Source organism: Solanum dulcamara, chromosome 7 (assembly GCF_947179165.1).
Source record: "Solanum dulcamara chromosome 7, daSolDulc1.2, whole genome shotgun sequence".
NCBI classification, from domain to species: domain Eukaryota; kingdom Viridiplantae; phylum Streptophyta; class Magnoliopsida; order Solanales; family Solanaceae; genus Solanum; species Solanum dulcamara.
The window spans coordinates 10849033-10867205 of NC_077243.1; the positions used below are offsets into that span (position 1 = coordinate 10849033).

The following is an 18173-nucleotide window of genomic DNA, read 5'->3' on the forward strand; positions in this document are numbered from 1 at the left end:
ATACTAATATTGACTCAATTTTATATTATGTTCATACCCAACTCTGATTTTTTAATATCATTTTTAACCTAAAAATAATTAATAGTTTTTTAAATTTCTTTTCCAAATTTCACGTGTTTTATGTGCAAACACCACTAGAAAAAGTTGTGCACGTGTATAGAATGTGCCACATAGAGTATCGTAATCCTACTAATATTGACTCAATTTTGTCATGTTCATACACAACTCTTTTGATTTCTCTCACTCTGTTGTTTCCAATGTTTTCAAATTTCACATTTCTTATGCAACACTTGCTAATGAAATTGGTGCACATGTATCTTATGTAGAGATTACTATAATCCTACTGATATTGACTCACCATAAATGCCTATATATAGACAAATAAAAAGAGCAAAAAGTATGTTTTGTTGGATAGTGTAACGGAGAAAGCTTTGCTATTTAACCAAAGTGGAAAACTGAGAGTTTTGCTTGTTCTCACTCTACTCTTTCCTCTATTTTCAGACGGTACTAATTTTTCTTCTCCTTTATTTTTTCAATTTCGATCCTCGTCATGTGTGTATCAGACTAGAAATCTGTGTGTTTTGCTCGTTGTTTAGGCGTTTTCAAATGGTATTAATTTGGACTTCTATCTCTGTATCTTTTCTATGATTTTAAGTTGCTCTAAACTGTTAATAGCCAGGATTTGCAAAAAAAAGAAGAAGGGTTATGTAGAAAACATAATGATTTGAGTGATGAAAAATGGAAGGATCATGGTTGCATCAACACATCGATTCGATCAACAACATTTATTGTATCTGCTTTGATTTTTAATGTAGCTCATGTGTGATAGCATGTGATTTTTAAATAACTAAAGAAAGGAGAACTACACTAATTTTTCTTTTTCAAAATGATGGGAGATTTATTTATTTTTGGCACAAGTCATAGTGATTGCATTAGAAGCAGTTTACAAACGAATAATACAGGAATTATATTGAGAGTTAAACCACATGATATTAGAGTATTTTCTTAAAATGTTATTAATTATAAATAGTTTTATGTGTCCATGAGTGCATACATAACATAAATATACATACATGTGTGTATAAAAAGTTGTGGTGAGTTCCTAAATTTATTTTCTATATATGTTATAGAAAAATCAGATTGCATTTAATAAGTGCATTTGTTGATGTGCCATTATTTTTCTATTAGTCAGTGTTGTTGGTGTGCCTCAATTATTGCAGTGTTTGTTGGAAGTTGGATTACTGCATCTAAATTCAAGGCAGAAAATAAAAGTTGGCTGAATGAATTGCTATATTTTAGTTGTTTTTTTTTTCTAGTTTGTTTAAAAGTCTATTAGCTATTTTTAAGATTAGTTCCTTATTTTCAGCAAATAATAGTTTCAGTTAGCATTTGTTTGGGAGTACTTTGCTCCATCTTTAGTTAACGTGCGATGTATATATTCTGAAGATCAATAAAATCTCTCTCTTTCACTTTTTCTTCTTTAATGAGCCTTTGTTCTCCTCTGTTAACAACAACATTGGTGAGCCCTTTAGTTCTTAAGGGACTTGTGAGATTTTGTGAGTTATATTAATTGAGTGAAACCCAAACACTAAACTAGACCATTCCATAAAATCAGATCGCAGAATTATGGAAGGTGAAAGTAGTTTATCATCAATTTCTCTAACATTTTTTGATGGAAAAAACTATCAGGTTTGGGCTGTTAGGATGGAAGCCTAAATGGATGCATGTGATCTCTAGGAGGCAGTAGAGGAGGACTATGAAGTTCCTCCTTTACCGGACAATCCTATGATGGCTCAGATAAAAACTCACAAAGAGAAGAAGGCCAGGAAGTCAAAGTTGAAGGCTTGTCTCTATGCTGCAGTATCTCCTAATATTTTTCTAGAATCATGACTCTCAGCTCGGCTAAGGCAATATGAGACTTTTTGAAAAAAGAATATCATGGAGACGAAAGAATTAGGGGCATGGAGGTCTTAAACCTGGTGAGAAAATTTGAAATGCAAAAACTGAAGGAATCTGAGACAATTAAAGAATACTCAGATAAACTTATCAGTTTGGCCAATAAGATAAAGTTGCTTGGCGGAGAACTTTCTGATACAAGAATTGTGCAGAAAATCCTTGTTACTTTAGCTGAAAAGTTTGAAGAAACAATTGCTTCACTAGAAAATATGAAAGATCTGTCAAATATTACTTTGGCAGAACTTTTGAACTCCTTGCAAGCATAGGAACAAAGAAGAATGATGAGGCATGAGGTAGCTGTTGAAGGAGCGTCGCAAACAAGGCAACAATTCAATTTTGGAGGCAAAGGAAAGAAGCAAAAGTTCAAGAAGGGTTATGCTACGTCAACAGAAGGTGTTGCAACTAATAGCATTTCCAGTAGCGACAATAAAGGCAAAAAATTTCCACCTTGTCAGCATTTTAGGAAAAGAAATCATCCTCATTTCAAATGTTGGAGAAAACCTGATATAAAATGCAGAAAGTATCATAAACTCGGCCACACTGAGATTATTTGCAAGGAGAAAGGACCATAACAATTAAATGAAGCACAATTTGCAGACCAACAAGAAGAAGAGGAATTGTTTGTGGCTACTTGTTTTGCAAGTAAAAGTTCAAGTGAAAGTTGGTTAACTGACAATGGTTGTACGAATCACATGACTCATGATGAGGACATTTTTAGAGAGTTAGACAGATCTACAGTCTCTAAAGTCAAAATCGGTAATGGTTATTATCTCCCTGCAAAAGGAAAAGGCACAGTTGCTATTGAAAGCTACTCGGGTACAAAGTTAATTTCAGATGTACTTTTTTTCCTAAACTTGGTAGAAATTTGTTGCGCGTGGAGCAGCTTTTGGAGAATGGTTTCAAGTTTAATTTTGGGGACAAGAAGTGTGTCATATTTGATCCAAAGGGAGAAATCTGTCAAGTTAGAATGAGAGGAAAAAGTTTTTCCTTTGATCCAATGGAGGGAAAGTGTGTTGCCTATCTAAGCCAAGAGGTGACAACAAATGTATGGCACAAGAAACTTGGACATTTCCATCACAGGGTACTCTTTTATACGCTGAAGAACAATATGGTTCAAGTACTACCATTTATGGAGGACGAACACGCAAGCTGCAACACATGTCAATTAGGAAAGCAAAGCAGGATGCCTTTTGCCAAGGCAACCTAGAGAGCATCGGAGAAGCTTCAATTGGTTCATACTGATTTATGCAGACCACATAAGACAGCTTCTCTTAGTGGAAGTAAATATTTTATAGCATTCATTGATGATATGACAAGAATGTGTTGGATTTATTTTCTCAGGTTCAAATGTGAAGTACTTGAAGTGTTCTGGAAGTTCAAATCTTTGGTAGAAAATCAAAGTGGTTGCAGGATGAAATGCTTAGATCAGATAATGGTACTAAGTACACATTTGATCGATTTTAAAAGTTTGTGAAAATGTAGGGATTGAGCATCAACTCACTGCCCCATATACTCCGCAACAGAATGGTGTCAGCGAAAGGAAGAATAGGACGATAATGGAGATATCGAGGTGCTTGTTGTATGATAAGGGCCTACCAAAGAAGTTATGGGCAGAAGCAGCTAACACTGTTGTTTGTTTTGCTAAACAGGCTGCCTACCAAAGCAGTGGAAGGAAAGACACCTTTTGAGGCATGGAACGGGTATAAGCCGTCCTTAAAACAATTGAAAATCTTCAGTTTTTTGTGTTTCTCTCATATTCTACAGGTTAAGAGGGACAAGTTAGACAAGAGAGTTGAACCTAGAGTCTATATTGGTTACAGTACAATCTCTAAAGCTTATCGAATTTTTCAGCCTCATGCTGGAAAAAATTATGGTAAGTAGAGATGTATGTTTTAAGGAGAACGAGGAATGGGACTGGAAGGATGTTAACCAGAAATAAACTACAAGCAATCTACCAGATCTTGATGAGAACATTGATGATCAACCTGTGAGAGGAACAAGATTTCTCTCTGACATATATTAGAGATGCAATGTGGCCATTTTAGAACCTTCTGGATTTGAAGAAGCTATTTTAGATCCCAAGTGGCAAGCTGCAATGGAAGAGGAGCTTGAAATGATCGAGAAGAACAAGACGTGGCAGCTTGTGGATTTGCCTCAAGATAGAAAGATCATTGGTGTTAAGTGGATTTACCGCACAAATTTGACATTGATGGTTTTGTTATCAAATTCAAGGCACTACTGGTTGTAAAAGGTTATTCACAAATTTTTGGAGTTGATTATTCAGAAACATTTGCTCCAGTTGCTCGACTTGACACTATAAGACTATTGCTAGGGGCTGCTTCTGAAAAAGGTTGGAAAATCTTTCAGTTAGATGTCAAGTCAGCTTTTTTAAATGGTTATTTGCAGGAGCAAATTTACGTGGAGTAACCTCAAGTCTTTTCTGTAAAGGACAAGAAAATAAAGTCTATCTATTAAAGAAAGCCCTTTATGGTTAAAAACAGGCTCCAAGGTTGTTGAGGCGACTTATAGAAGTATGATTGGGTGTCTCATGTATCTCACTGCTACAAGATCCGACATTTTGCAAGCAGTAAGTGTCTTGTCCAGATTTCTAAATTGTACGAGTGAAATGCACATGAAAGCTGCCAAAAGAGTGATCAGGTATGTCAAAAGAACTTTGGACTATGGTGTTAAGTTCGGTAAAAGTCAGAATTTCAAGTTACAAGGTTATTCTGACAGTAATTGGGAAGGGTCGGGTGATGACATGAAAAACACTTCAAGTTATTGTTTTAGCCTTGGTGCAGGGTGTTGGGAAAAATGCGAACTAACATCAAAATATATATGGTCCAAATAATGAAAGAAAATGGGAAAATAACGACACCAAGAATTTTATGTGAAAACCCTTTTAAATAAGGGATAAAACCACGGGCCAAGAGGAGCAACTGATATCACTATAGTAACGAATTTATACAGGGTAGTACCAAGTACAATACTAAAAAAGAACTATCATACAATCAAAAGGAATAATACTCTTTTGGTGTCCCACTTTACTAAACATATAGCTTACACTCTATTTTTTTCACAGACTATTTTTCTCATATATAGTCTATGAAAACCTCACAGCTCAAATATTTTTCTCTCTGTCTGTGAATTTGATGTAAAATGAGGAACTGAAGAGCTCATTTTATAAGAACTCTTCTCAGCAACCTCACCCACTTTGTTGACAAAACAAAAATGGGCAGCTGCACTTTGTTGACAGAATTGCAATTTGCAATTTGAAAACATTTGTAGCCATTTTTGACTCATAAAAAGGCAACCTTTTATGACTTTTTAATGGGGACTAGACCCCATAAAATTTCCCCCTCCAGTCCCATTCACTAGAATGAGGTATCTTCATATTCTTGGATAGAGCTCATTCCAACAAGTTCTTTGCACAATTCGAACTTGTCCCTTGTAACCACTTTGGTCAACATATCTGCAGGATTCTTATTTGTAGAAATCTTTTTAACCTGCATAAATTCGTTTTTTATCTTTTCTCGAATCCAGTGATATCTCACGTCTATGTGTTTTATCCTTGCATGGTACATAGAGTTCTTGCTTAAGTTTATTGCACTTTGGCTGTCACAATAGACGACATACTCATTCTGATGCAAGCCGAGCTCTTGTAGAAATTGTTTTAGCCATATCATATCCTTGCCAACTTCATTAGCTGCAATATACTCAACTTCAGTTGACAGTGCAACACACTTCTGCAACTTTGACTGCCATATATCCAGTAGTGGATTTTCTGTTATCAAGGTCACCTTTCATATCAGCATCTGTATAGCCCTTCAAGATTGGATTTGATCCTCCAAAACACAAACATTTATTTGAGCTTCCTATTAGATACTTGAGTATCCACTTTACACCTTTCCAATGTTGTTTTCTTGGATTGTCGAGAAACCTACTGACAACACTAACCACGTGAGCAATATCAGGTCTAGTACATACCATTTCATATATTAAACTTCTGATAACGGAGGAATATGGAACTTTGGCCATGCTCTTTTTTTCCTCCTTAGTTGTAGGATGCATTTTTTTACTCAACTTCATATGACTAGAATGAGGTGTGCTAATAGGCTTAGTATTCTTCATGTTGAAGCGTTCCAGTACACGTTCAATGTACTTCTCTTGTGACAGATAAATCTTTCTTTCATCCCTGAGATGAGTAATTCTCATGCTGAAAATTTGCTTGGCATAAACCAAGTCGTTCATAGAAAAAGACTTATACAACTCTTTCTTCAGCTCGTCAATCTTGGAAGTATTCCTGTCCACAATCAACATATCACCCACATATAGAAAGAGGATGATAAAGTCATTGTCAGAATTTTTTTATACAAATACATAATGATCTGAAAAAGTCTTCTTGTAGTCTTGCTCCCCCATAACAGATTCAAACTTCTTATACCACTGTCTAGGAGCTTGCTTTAGCCCGTAGAGACTCTTTTTGAGTTTTCACACAAAATTTTCTTTATCATTTACTTTGAAGCTCTCTGGTTGTTTCATATAAATCTCCTCTTCTAAGTCACCGTAAAGAAAATTCGTCTTCACATTCATCTGCTCAATCTTAGCCAAACCAAGAACTGTACGAATGGAGGACATTTTCACGATAGGAGAAAATGTTTTGTCAAATTCAATACCCTTCATTTGACGAAATCATTTAACAACCAATCTAGCTTTGTACCTGGGTTTCAAGCTGTGTTCTTCAACTTTAACTTTGAATACACACTTGTTCTTCAAAGTTCTCATGCCCTTAGGCAATTTCACCAACTCATAAGTGTAGTTCTCATGCAAAGATTTCATCTCATCTTGCATGGCTTCAATCCATTTATCCTTATGCTCTTCTTTCATGGCCTCTTAATAACACCCAGGTTCAGCCCCATCAGAGTAGCACACAATCATTAGGTGAATAACAAGATGAGGGATTTCGTTGTCTTATGGACCTCCTAAGAGGAATATTTGCTTCTTCCACAACTTCATGAGCAGGAGCATCATCAATAACTATATCATTGTTATTATCAATATCAACATGTTGATCTAGGATATGATTCTAGGCATCACCATGATCATCATGCCTATCAACTCATGCACACTTGTATGAGGAACTTGATCAAGATGGACTACGCCATTAGAACTTGAAGATTTAAGCTTCTCTGCTTTGCCAATATCTTCAATGGTTTGATTTTACAAGAAGACGACATCGCATCTTCTCATAAGCTTCTTCTCAATTGGATCATATAGCCTATAACCAAATTTATCAAGGCCATATCCAACAAAGATGCACTGCCTTGTCTTGGCATCTAACTTTGACCTCTCATCTTTCGGCACATGTACAAAGGCTTTACAACCAAATACTTTCAAATGGTCATAGAAAATATCTTTTCCATACCAAACTCTATTTGGAACATCACTTTGCAAAGAAATAGCAGGAGATAAGTTAATAACATGTGTAGCGGTCAATAAGGCTTCACCCCAAAAAGGAGTTCGTCAACTTTGCTTCAGAAAGCAAACATCTAACTCTATCCATCAAGATCTTGTTCATCCTCTCAGCCAACCCATTAAGCTGAGGAGTCTTAGGAGGAGTCTTCTGGTATCTAATACCTTGATGCTTGCAGTATTCGTCAAATGGACAAAATATTCACTACCATTACCAGTACGAATACATTTCAATTTCCTTCCAGTTTCTCTTTCAACTGAAACCTGAAACTGCTTAAAGACATCTAACACTTGGTCTTTAGTCTTCAAGACATAGACCCAAAGCTTTCTTGAGAAGTCATCAATGAAAGTGAAAAAGTAGAGTGCACCACCCAGAGTCCTTGTCTTCATTGGACCGCATAAATCAGAGTGTACCAACTCAAGCAACTCTATCTTTCTTGAAGAAGGGTTAGACTTAAAGGAAACTCTATTTTATTTTTCAGCCAAGCAGTGCTTATACTTTTCTAATTTAGCACTTTGAAAATCTGAAAATAATTTTTTCTTGGCTAGAACATTAAGCCCTTTCTCATTGATGTGGCTCAGCCTTTCTCAATGGCATTCACCATATTGGAACAAGTCTAAGCCATAGTCCAGTATAGACCACAACGTTTGTTACCATGAGCCATGATCAAAGAACCCTTAATAAGTTTTCATTTTCCTCCACTATTGGTACTAACATATCCTTCATCATCGAGAACACCAAGAGAAATTAGGTGCAAACGAACATCAGGTGCATGTTTTACATTGTTTAGAACTAGTTTAGTTTCAATACTAGTTTCCAAACAGATTGTACTAACACCAACCACCCTGGATACAGTCTCATTACCCATACTCAAGGTTCCAAAGTCACCAAGAGAATAGGAAGAGAAAAATTCCTTCCTTAATGTCACATGAGATGCGGCACCAGTGTCCACAACCCAGCTTGACTCATCACAAGCAATATTTATCAGATCTACATCAAGGACTATAACAAGATCTTTGGTGGAGACTCTGGCTAGGCAATTTTCATTGCCATCTTCTTTATTTTCCTCTTTATTTTTGTTCTCCCTCTTCAATTTTTGGCAGAACTTCTTTGTGTGCCCTTTCGTGCCACAATGATAGCACTCAATATCCCTAAGTATGCCTTTGGATTTGCTGCTGCTATGTTCTCTATTTTGAGAACCACGATTTTTATTTCTCCCCTTGGAGCCAGTTACCAGGACATTCGATGAAGAAGAAGAACCTTGAGATTTTTTTCTCATATTTTTGTTCAAGACACTACTCTTGGCGGAATCCATAGAGATCACACCATCCGGAGCAGAATTTGACAATGACGTTCTAAATATTTCCCAATAGTTTGGTAGGGAACCAAGTAGAAGCAAACCTTCAATTTCTTCGTCAAATTTAATGCCCATAGCAGATAACTGATTCATAATTCCCTAAAAATTATTCAGGTGATATGTCATCGGAGAACCATCATGATATTTTAAGTTTAACATTTACTTTATTAAGAATATTTTGTTGTTCCAGTCATCTGAGCATACAAGCTTTCAAGATGCTCTCATAGGGTACGAGCATGTGTCTCCCTGAAAATATGGTTCAACACATTATCGTCAATCCATTGCCTAATAAATCCACATACCTGTCTATGCAACAAATTCCACTCTTCATCTGTTTTATTATCAGGCTTTACAGTGGTAAAGACTGATTGATAAAAATTTTGACATAAAGCAAGTTTTTTATTTTCCCCTTCCAAATGACATAATTAACACCATTCAAAGTAACAATTCTACTAGTATTGGCTTCCATCATTTTTCCCTAAAAAATATAACTATACAAATCAAAGTAAATATTTTATGATGTGGAAGTTCAGATTGTGCTACAACCACAGAGCATAGTCAGATAAAATATTATTCTGATACAAGTTTGTTGGAAAAAATGCGGACTATCACAAAAATATATATGATCCAAATAATGAAATAAAATAAAAAAATAATGACAACAAGATTTTACGTGGAAACCCTTTTAAATAAGGAAAAAATCACGGGCCAAGAAGAACAACTGGTATCACCATAGTAAGGAATTTTACATAGGGTAGTACCAAGTACAATACTCAAAAATGACCACCACACACTCAAAAGCAATAACACTCTTTTGATCTCCCACCTTACTAAAAATATCGCTCACACTCTATTTTTCTTCACAGACTATTTTTCTCATATATAGTCTATAGAAATCTCACAGCTCAAATATTTTTCTCTTTGTCTTTGAATTTGATGTTAAATGAGGAGCTGAAGAGCTCCTTTTCTAGGAAATCTTCTCAGCAACCTCGCCCACTTTGTTGACAAAACAAAAATGGGCAGCTACACTTTGTTGACAGAATTGCAATTTGCAATTTGAAAATATTTGCAGCCATTTCTGACTCATAAAAGACAAGTTGTTATGACTTTGTAGTAGGGACTGGACCCCACACAAGGTGTTTTTCATGGTACTCAAAGAAGCAAGATGTCTTGGCATAGTCAACGGCAGAAGTTGGATTTATAGCTGCAACAACAGCAGTAAACAAGCTCTTTGGCTAAGGAAGATCCTGATAGATCTTGATTTAGAACAACAAGAAAGCACAGAAGTGTTTGTCGATAATCAAGCAGCCATAGCCATTTCGCATAATCTTGTTTTTCACGCAAGAACCAAGCATTTAAATATCAAATTATACTTTCTTAGGGAAGTGCAAGAAGCAGGAGAGGTGAAACTAGTGTATTGTAGGTCAGAAGATCAAGTTGCTGATCTGTTTATGAAGTCGTTTCATGTTAAAGGATTTGAGTTTCTCAGAAGGAAACTCGGAGTCTGTAATTCTTGAAGCAGGAGGAGTGTTGTTGTGCCTCAATTAGTGCAGTGTTTGTTGGAAGTTGGATTACTGCACCTAAATTCAAGTCAGAAAATAATAGTTGGCTGAATAAATTACTATATTTTAGTTGTTTCCCTTTTCTAGTTTGTTTAAAAGTCTATTAGCTATTTTTAAGATTAGTTCCTTATTTTTAGCAAGCAGTAATTTCAGTTAGCATTTGTTTAGAGTACTTTGGTGCATCTTTAGTTAACATGCGATGTATATATTCAGTCTCTGAAGATCAATAAAATATCTCTCTTTCACTTTTTCTTCTTCAATGAGCCTTTGTTCTCCTCTGTTAACAACAACAAGTGTACTTGCATGATATATAAAATCATTGGTGTTATATGTCTCTATTCTTATTAAAAATTTCTATATTTGTCATTAATTTTTATTGTTAATCTTGAATTTAAGTAATTTTTCTGACAAGGCTTACTTTTGTGCCATAAATAATTAATGTCTACTTCTTAATATTGTCTAGCTAATAAGAAATAGAAAATCATGTGAAATAGTTATTCCATTTAGAATCAATGACACAAGCAAATATAATTCCTTTTAAGACATCTATTGTTATTCCATATGAGTTGTGGAAAAATAAAATCTTATTTGATATTTATTAAACTCTTCGATTTGTGCCGCTTTTGTTCATAATATTTTCCCCCGCATTAAAAATTGGGTCCAAGGGGAAGGACATGTATCTTTCTATGATACTTTGTGCGGTTCAAGGTGTTATGTTCTCAAGATGCTATTTTAGATTGTGACTCTATAATGTAGTTTGTGTTTGATAGAATGTGATTACGTTATCGACTAGTGAAACAAATAGAATGGATCTTGGTAGAATGGTGTGTGCTCGGTTGATTGTTTCCTTCAAGTACTTATTTATTTTTATCTTTTTTGATATTTATATAAGTTTATACTACATATAATGATTCAAGCTATTATTGTGTAGAATTTTGATTGTTTTCCCCTTTGTTAGCTGCTTCTGTATTTAAAGTTCTATTTGTTGTTTAATGTTGTGTGTATAGTATAAGGTTCAGTTTGGGCCTATGACACTAGACGACATGGGTTTATTCTTGAAAATACAAAAGTAGTAGAAATATTTGCAAAAGGGAGATGGACAATCAAGTTGATTTTAATAAGTTGCCTTGATATTGTTACATCGTTTATTTTTGACATCTTAATATGCTTTGGTCCACCATTTCATTAGTTGTTTTTATTAGTATTATTCTTCTTAACTTAAATTTTTGACTGATATTTTCATATACTTTGTAGGATTGCCGGAGGAAGCAAACTCTGTATAGGGAGAAGATGGAAGCATGCTATGATGAGTGCAAGAAGGACTGCTTGTTGATTAATGGAAAGAGGGTTCTTTCTTTTTTTAAAGTAATAATTGAAGAAGGTTTCTTAGAAGTTCTGGTAAAGTGTGATTCTTTTCTTTGTGTGCCTCTTGTTTTCTCTACTTATTTTAAAGTGCTCGTTTTAAGTATATAGTTGGTTTTGATAACCATATGCGTAATTAGTTATTATTGTAGTTAATTGTCAAATTGTTAATGTGAACTTTTGAGCATACCCACTAGGGTCAAGATCCTACTTCTACCATTTTCCACCAGAATCTGAAGACATCTGAGGAACTCAATCCAAAGTTTTAAGTCTTTCCAATGAAGAAACTAGGCTACAACACCTAAGCTTAGAGAAAACAATCCTTTTCTCCCATAGAAAACCTTTCAAACACCGGATTCAAAGCAACGCCATGCATAGAAGACAATTATGGTATTAAAACTCATCCTTGCTTTTTAGCTCCGTAAAACCAGTGAATTCAGAAAATTACAGATTTCTTCTCAGTTGGGATAACCAACTCTGAGGAAATAGAAATACATCAACATACTTGAAAGAAGAAGGATTTTCTTCAATTTAATGAGAAGAGAGTTCCTGGAGTCAATAGCACTTTTAAATGGCCAAGTGTGCAGGAATATATGTTTAATTGAGGTGAACCTACATTGAGGTTAGGGAGTCACCCGTTAACCTTGGAAAAATTCTTAATTACATGTGTATATACCTTAAATAAGGTCTATATGGTATCCTGGGAACCCTGATGTACAAATGTTGTCTGGGGGATCACGAACTACAACTTCTGAAATAAACAAATAAATACACAACTCTTAACGAAGTAAATGTTTGGCAAGTGTCATCTTGTTCTTCATGTCCCAAATAATCACACTATCTTTAATTTCTTTTAAACTTATGATCCCTACAAGCCTCATGATCACTAATCCAATTTTGAAAGGCCACTTTCCAATTTTCAAAGAGGTTCACACAAAGATGAAATGCTTCATGCTCGTGAAATTTAAAAAGAAAAAACTATTTATGGAAATTTATTATAAACACTAGTACCATCCAGAACCCAAAAGTTCCAAGGATATGATCGTAAACTTGTTGCTTTAGCTTAGCATTTGAGTTTTGTATCAATATGTGGTATTTCTTAGTTTTAATGTCATTATTTTTTTTTCAGTGTTTTCCTCCAAAGTTTGCTCGATCAGTTCAACACCTGACTGACCGGGAGACTTATTTGGAGGACTCATGTGGACAGCGATGGAAGGCAACAGTGTGTAACCGTAATGGTTCACTTGCTATCAGACAGGGATGGGCAAAATTTTCATCTGAACATGAAGTGAAAGTGCGCGACTTCTTGGTTTTCCACTACATTCTGGATGATCAGCACTTCATTGTTCAAATATTTAGAACAAGCGGTTGTGAAAAGATCAACTTCTGCACTGACATTGGCAAAGGAAAACAAAAGGCAAGGACTTATCAGGATGCAACCACCCCCCTGCTTCAAATAACATCTGGTGCACATTTAGATGTTGAGATCGACTCAGAAGCACCGTTGCCAAAGTTCATGGCTGGAACTGATATGGTTAGTAAACTAGCAGAGGATCCACTGCTGGGTCCAAAAGATGAGAAATCCAAAGAAGCATCTCAGTTTGGTAAGCTTTCTGTTCACAGCAACTAGTTAGGATTCTTTTGTTTTTGTTGTGTTGTGTTGTCTTGTCTTGAATATAAATATTAAAGCTACGTAGTTGAGGCAATGATGGCTTGACTTTGTGCCTTCGAAGCAGGACATGTCAACTATGGTATCTAGATGTCAACTTAAATTTCTGACTGATATTTTTATATACTTTATAGGATTTCGAAGTTGCCGGGGGAAGAAAACTCTGTATAGGGAGAAGATGAAAGCATGCTATGATGAGTGCAAGAAGAACTGCTTGTTGATTAATGGAAAGAGGGTTCATTCTTTCTTTAAAGTAATGATTGAAGAAGGTTTCTCAGAAGTTCTGGTAAAGTACTGTGATTCTTTGTGTACGCTTGTTTTCTCTACTTAGTTTAAAGTACTTGTTTTACATGTATAGTTGGTTTTTGATAACCATATGCGTAATTAGTTATTATTGTAGTTATTAGGCTACTTGTTAATGTGAACTTTTGAGCATACGCACTAGGTTCAGGATCCTACTTCTACCATTTTCCACCAGAATCTGACGACATCTGATAAACTCAATCCAAAGTCTCAAGTCTTTTCCAATGAAGAAACTTGGCTACAACACCTAAGCTTAGAGAAATCATTCTCTTTTTTTCCCATAGAAAACCTTTCAAACACTGTATTTAAAGCAACCCCATGTACAAAAGACAATTATGATATTAAAACTTATCCTTACTTGCCTTTTTAGCTCCATAAAACCAGTGAACTCAGAAAATTACAGGCTCAGCTAGGATAACCAACTCTGAGGAAATAGAAATACATCGTCATGTTTAAAAGAAGAAGGATTTTCTTCAAGTTAACGAGATGAGAGTTCCTAGAGTCAATAGCACTTTTATATGGCCAAGTGTGCAGGAATATATTTTTTAATAGAGGTGGACCTACATTCGGGTTAGGGGGTCACCCGTTAACCTTGTACATAGCTGACCGCACCATGGGCTAGCCCATACACCCACTGCACGAGTGGAATACTACTTAGTCAAGTAGAAAGGTCAACCTGAGAGCGAGGCAAGCCGGGAAGGGGCTATTACATGTGTATATACCTCAAATAAGGTCTATATGGTATCCTAGGAAACCTGATGTACGAATGTTGTGTGGGGGCACATGAATTACAACTTCTGAAATAAATAAGTACACTACTCTTAACGAAGTAACATTTGGCAAGTGCCATCTTTCTGTTCTTGTCCCAAACAATCATGCTATCTTTAATTTCATTTACTTTTATGATCCCTTTAGGCCTTATGATCACTAATCCTGTTTTAAAAGGCCACTTTCCAGTTTTCAAAGAGGTTCACATAAAGATGAAATTTTTCATGCTCGTAGAATTTAGAAAGAAAAAATTGTTTATGGAATTTGTATTATAAACAATTGTACCATCCAGAACCCAAAAGACTTCCAAGGATATGGTCATAAGCTTGTTGCTTTAGCTTAGTATTTGAGTTATGTATCAATATGTGGTATTTCTTGGTTCTAATTTCATTAATTTCTTTTCAGGTTTTTCCTCCAAAGTTTGATGGATCAGTTCCACACCTGACTGATCTGGAGACGTATTTGGAGGACTCGTGTGGACGGCAATGGAGGGCAACAGTGTGTAGCCATAATGGTTCACTTGCTATCCGGCAGGGATGGTCTAAATTTTCATCTGAACATGATCTGAAAGTGGTCGACTTCTTGGTTTTCCACTATGTTCTTGATGATCAATACTTCATTGTTCAAATATTTGGGACAAGTGGTTGTGAAAAGATCAACTTCTGCAAGACTTATCAGGAAGCAACTACCCCCCTGCTTCAAATAACATCTGGTGCACATTTAGATGTTGAAATTGACTCTGATGCACCGTTGCCAAAGTTCATGACTGGAACTGATATGGTTAGTAATCTAGCAGAGGATCCAATGTTGGCTCCAAAAGATGAGAAATCCAAAGAAGCATCTCAGTTTGGTAAGGTTTCGTTCACGACAAATTGTTAGGATTCTTTTGTTTTTGTTGTGTTGTTTTGGGTTGTCTTGAATATACATATAAGGGCTATGTAGTTGAGGCGGTGATGGCTTGGTTTTGCTGAGTCTATGTTGAGCTTGACATCAGTCTTGAGCTGGTTAAAATGCAGTCTCCGATCAACAACATACCTATTGTAACCCCACAAGTGGGGTGTTGGGTGGGTAGTGTGTACAAATACCTTAACCCTACCTTGAAAGTTAGAGAGATTGTTTCTATAGACCCTCGACTAAAGGAAAAAGCAGGTCGGAAAAAAATAAAAATAACGGGAGTGAAGAAGTGTTTGTTTTCTAAAAGAGGGTGGAGCTAGCAACAAAAAATATTATAAGTCTCCAAATAGCCAACTTAAAACAAAAATCTACATAATTTAAAGTTAAGAAAAATAAAATATCACCGAGGCTTTGCATGAGATTAGAATCAACTCATAGAAATATGCTAGTTGGTACTGTGCTCTGAGCGCCTTTGAGATCTTACTGTTTTTTTTATTTATTATTGTTGTTATTTTTGTGAGCCTGCAGACTCAGGAGATGCACTGTTCCTTAATGCAGTCAACTTTTCTTGTTTGGTGGATGTCAGTGGTCGAGATTGTTTGGTAATTGGCTGAGATTCTCTCTGTTTCCCAGTTTGTGTATTCCTTTTTTCTCTCATTAAATCTAGACCTCCTTTATGCCTATGCAGGAATTACCAGAATCCTGGAGGAAAAATTTACTGAAAAGGAACAAGCTGGGAAAGTGGATTATTTATCTTAGAGGACCAGATAAAAGAATCTGGCCTACCTTTTATCATAGCAGATCAGGTGTTGATGCTTTGACATGTGGATGGAAACAAGTTTCTGCAGCTTGTGGCCTGAATGCTGAAGATGGTTGTCTTTTTCAACTTGTAGATCCGCAGAAACGTCTATTTGATGTACGTAAAATCTGAAAGTCCAGAAGTAATTAAGATGCCAAAAGAACTACTTGGAGTCGATAACCTTAAACAGTTACAAGGGGAATGAAGAAAAAGGAGCTATGCTAGTTTATCATTAATGATTTTTGAAAATCATTTAATTGTTGCCTTGTTGGGTCATATATTTTGTACTATCGTTTTGAAGCTGCACTTTTTGTGCAACTATTATGCTAATACTTTTCACAAATTGTCATTTCATCATAGACAAACTTGAAATTTGCAATCTCAATTAAGTTTGGTTCACGATCATGGAAACCTATTCAAAAGTTTTCACAACTCAATCATAGACGTCTGCAATAGTTTGATACTAAATCTTTTTGTGTCTAGTTACATATTTGTTTAACTTTGTTTTCTGAGGTCCAATTTCAAGGAAGCATGAATTGCAACTATTGTTCATGTCCGGCCACCTCTGTAGGATTCTACAAATGTAGTTATAGGTGAAACTCCAAGAGTTGATGCAACTATTGTTAACCCTGCATCAACCGTATATGAAGTATATTCTCCTTCTTCATTCACAAATATCACTTAACACATCTATGTATAAGAATGTTAATACACACACTTTACCAGTGTTCAAGTGACTAATATTTATGGCGCTAGCCGTGGACTCAATTTTATGAAAATTCATAATTTTTTTGAGTGTGCCGCATAGAGATTATCGTAATCCTACTGATATTGACTCAATTAAATTATGTTCATACATAACTCTAATTTTTGACTGTCATTTTCAACTTAAAAACAAATACAATTTTTTTTCTTTTTAGAATTTCACAATTTGAAAGCTTTCGACAACACATTTTAATTCCAAAATCATTTATAAATCATGCAGGTTATGAAAACACAAATTGCAATAAAATTTCAATAATTAAACTACCTAATTACACAAACATTCCTACCATATTTATTAATTCTCCCAATAGTTTGAAATAATTACATATTGTCTCACTAATTAATAATTTCATACAAGATTTTCAAGTCAGATACATCTCTCTCTCTCTCTCTCTCTCTCTCTCTCTCTCTATATATATATATATATATATATATATATATATATATATATATATATATATATATATATATATATACTTTTGATACCAAATACACTTTATATAGGGAGAGAGGCTAGCAAGATAGGAGGGAGGCGCGAGAGAGGGTCAGTATATTCCTGATATATGTGAATCACATTAGATACATGTATATGGGATACCAGATACATAGCGAGAGAAGAGAGAGGCGAGCGAGAGAGTCATTATATCCTAGATACATATGAATTCACTTGGCTACAGTGTATCTAGAACAAATTACATCTAATTTTGACCCTATGTATCCAAGATATATGTAACTAGACGCTCAAATACATGTTTTTGGGGACCAAAATTGACATGAATAATAATTTTAAAAACTCAAAAAAGACACGTAATTAGATTCTAAACTAATAAAATTTGTGTTGTTTATCCATAAAATTACTACTCACGTTACTCATGTCAAAATACCAAACTCAACAATTGAAGCAGCCTGAACGACTTTTTTTTTGGGAAAAGAACACTTACACCCAAAAAGTAAAATATTTACCAATACCGAAAAATAAAATATTTACCCTTAAATGCCCCAATTACTTTCATACCCCTTTTTATTTTAAATTTATGTGCTGACATCAACAACTTTTTTTTTCCTTTCTGACGTCATCATAATATATTGTTGTATATGAATATACTCTAATGATATCAAAGATAACTGAACAATGTCTTCATTGAAGGACTGCTTCTTCCTCATTGACACCATCAAAGTATAACATACTTTGCTGGTATCAAAGAGTAATTGAGTAATGTTTTCATTGAGGTTTGCTTAAGTCTTTTGATAAGATTACTCAATCA

At 35.1% G+C, this 18173-nt stretch overlaps 1 protein-coding gene across 3 annotated transcripts; it reads left to right on the top strand.

Moving 5' to 3' along the window:
* Positions 1-313: 313 nt before the first annotated feature.
* On the top strand, positions 314-16541 carry LOC129896395 (B3 domain-containing protein Os02g0598200-like). 3 transcript variants are annotated; one of them, XM_055972278.1, is made up of 7 exons: positions 314-504; positions 11603-11746; positions 12840-13314; positions 13514-13665; positions 14856-15300; positions 15873-15946; positions 16033-16541. In XM_055972278.1, the coding sequence occupies exons 2-7, from the start codon at positions 11639-11641 to the stop codon at positions 16273-16275; spliced, it is 1497 nt and encodes a 498-aa protein (XP_055828253.1). In that variant the 5' UTR covers positions 314-504; positions 11603-11638; the 3' UTR covers positions 16276-16541. The 3 variants fall into 3 exon arrangements, with proteins under 3 accessions (XP_055828253.1, XP_055828251.1, XP_055828252.1); XM_055972276.1 differs by lacking the exon at positions 314-504 and adding an exon at positions 1517-4543; XM_055972277.1 differs by lacking the exon at positions 314-504 and adding an exon at positions 1519-4614.
* Positions 16542-18173: the final 1632 nt, after the last annotated feature.

Coding starts and splice junctions, on each gene's coding strand:
- LOC129896395 (XM_055972276.1), top strand. CDS start 4,490: ATGATTGGGTGTCTCATGTATCTCACTGCTACAAGATCCGACATTTTG. Junction 15,301..15,872: donor CAAAGAAGCATCTCAGTTTG/GTAAGGTTTCGT, acceptor GTGAGCCTGCAG/ACTCAGGAGATGCACTGTTC. Junction 15,947..16,032: donor TCAGTGGTCGAGATTGTTTG/GTAATTGGCTGA, acceptor ATGCCTATGCAG/GAATTACCAGAATCCTGGAG.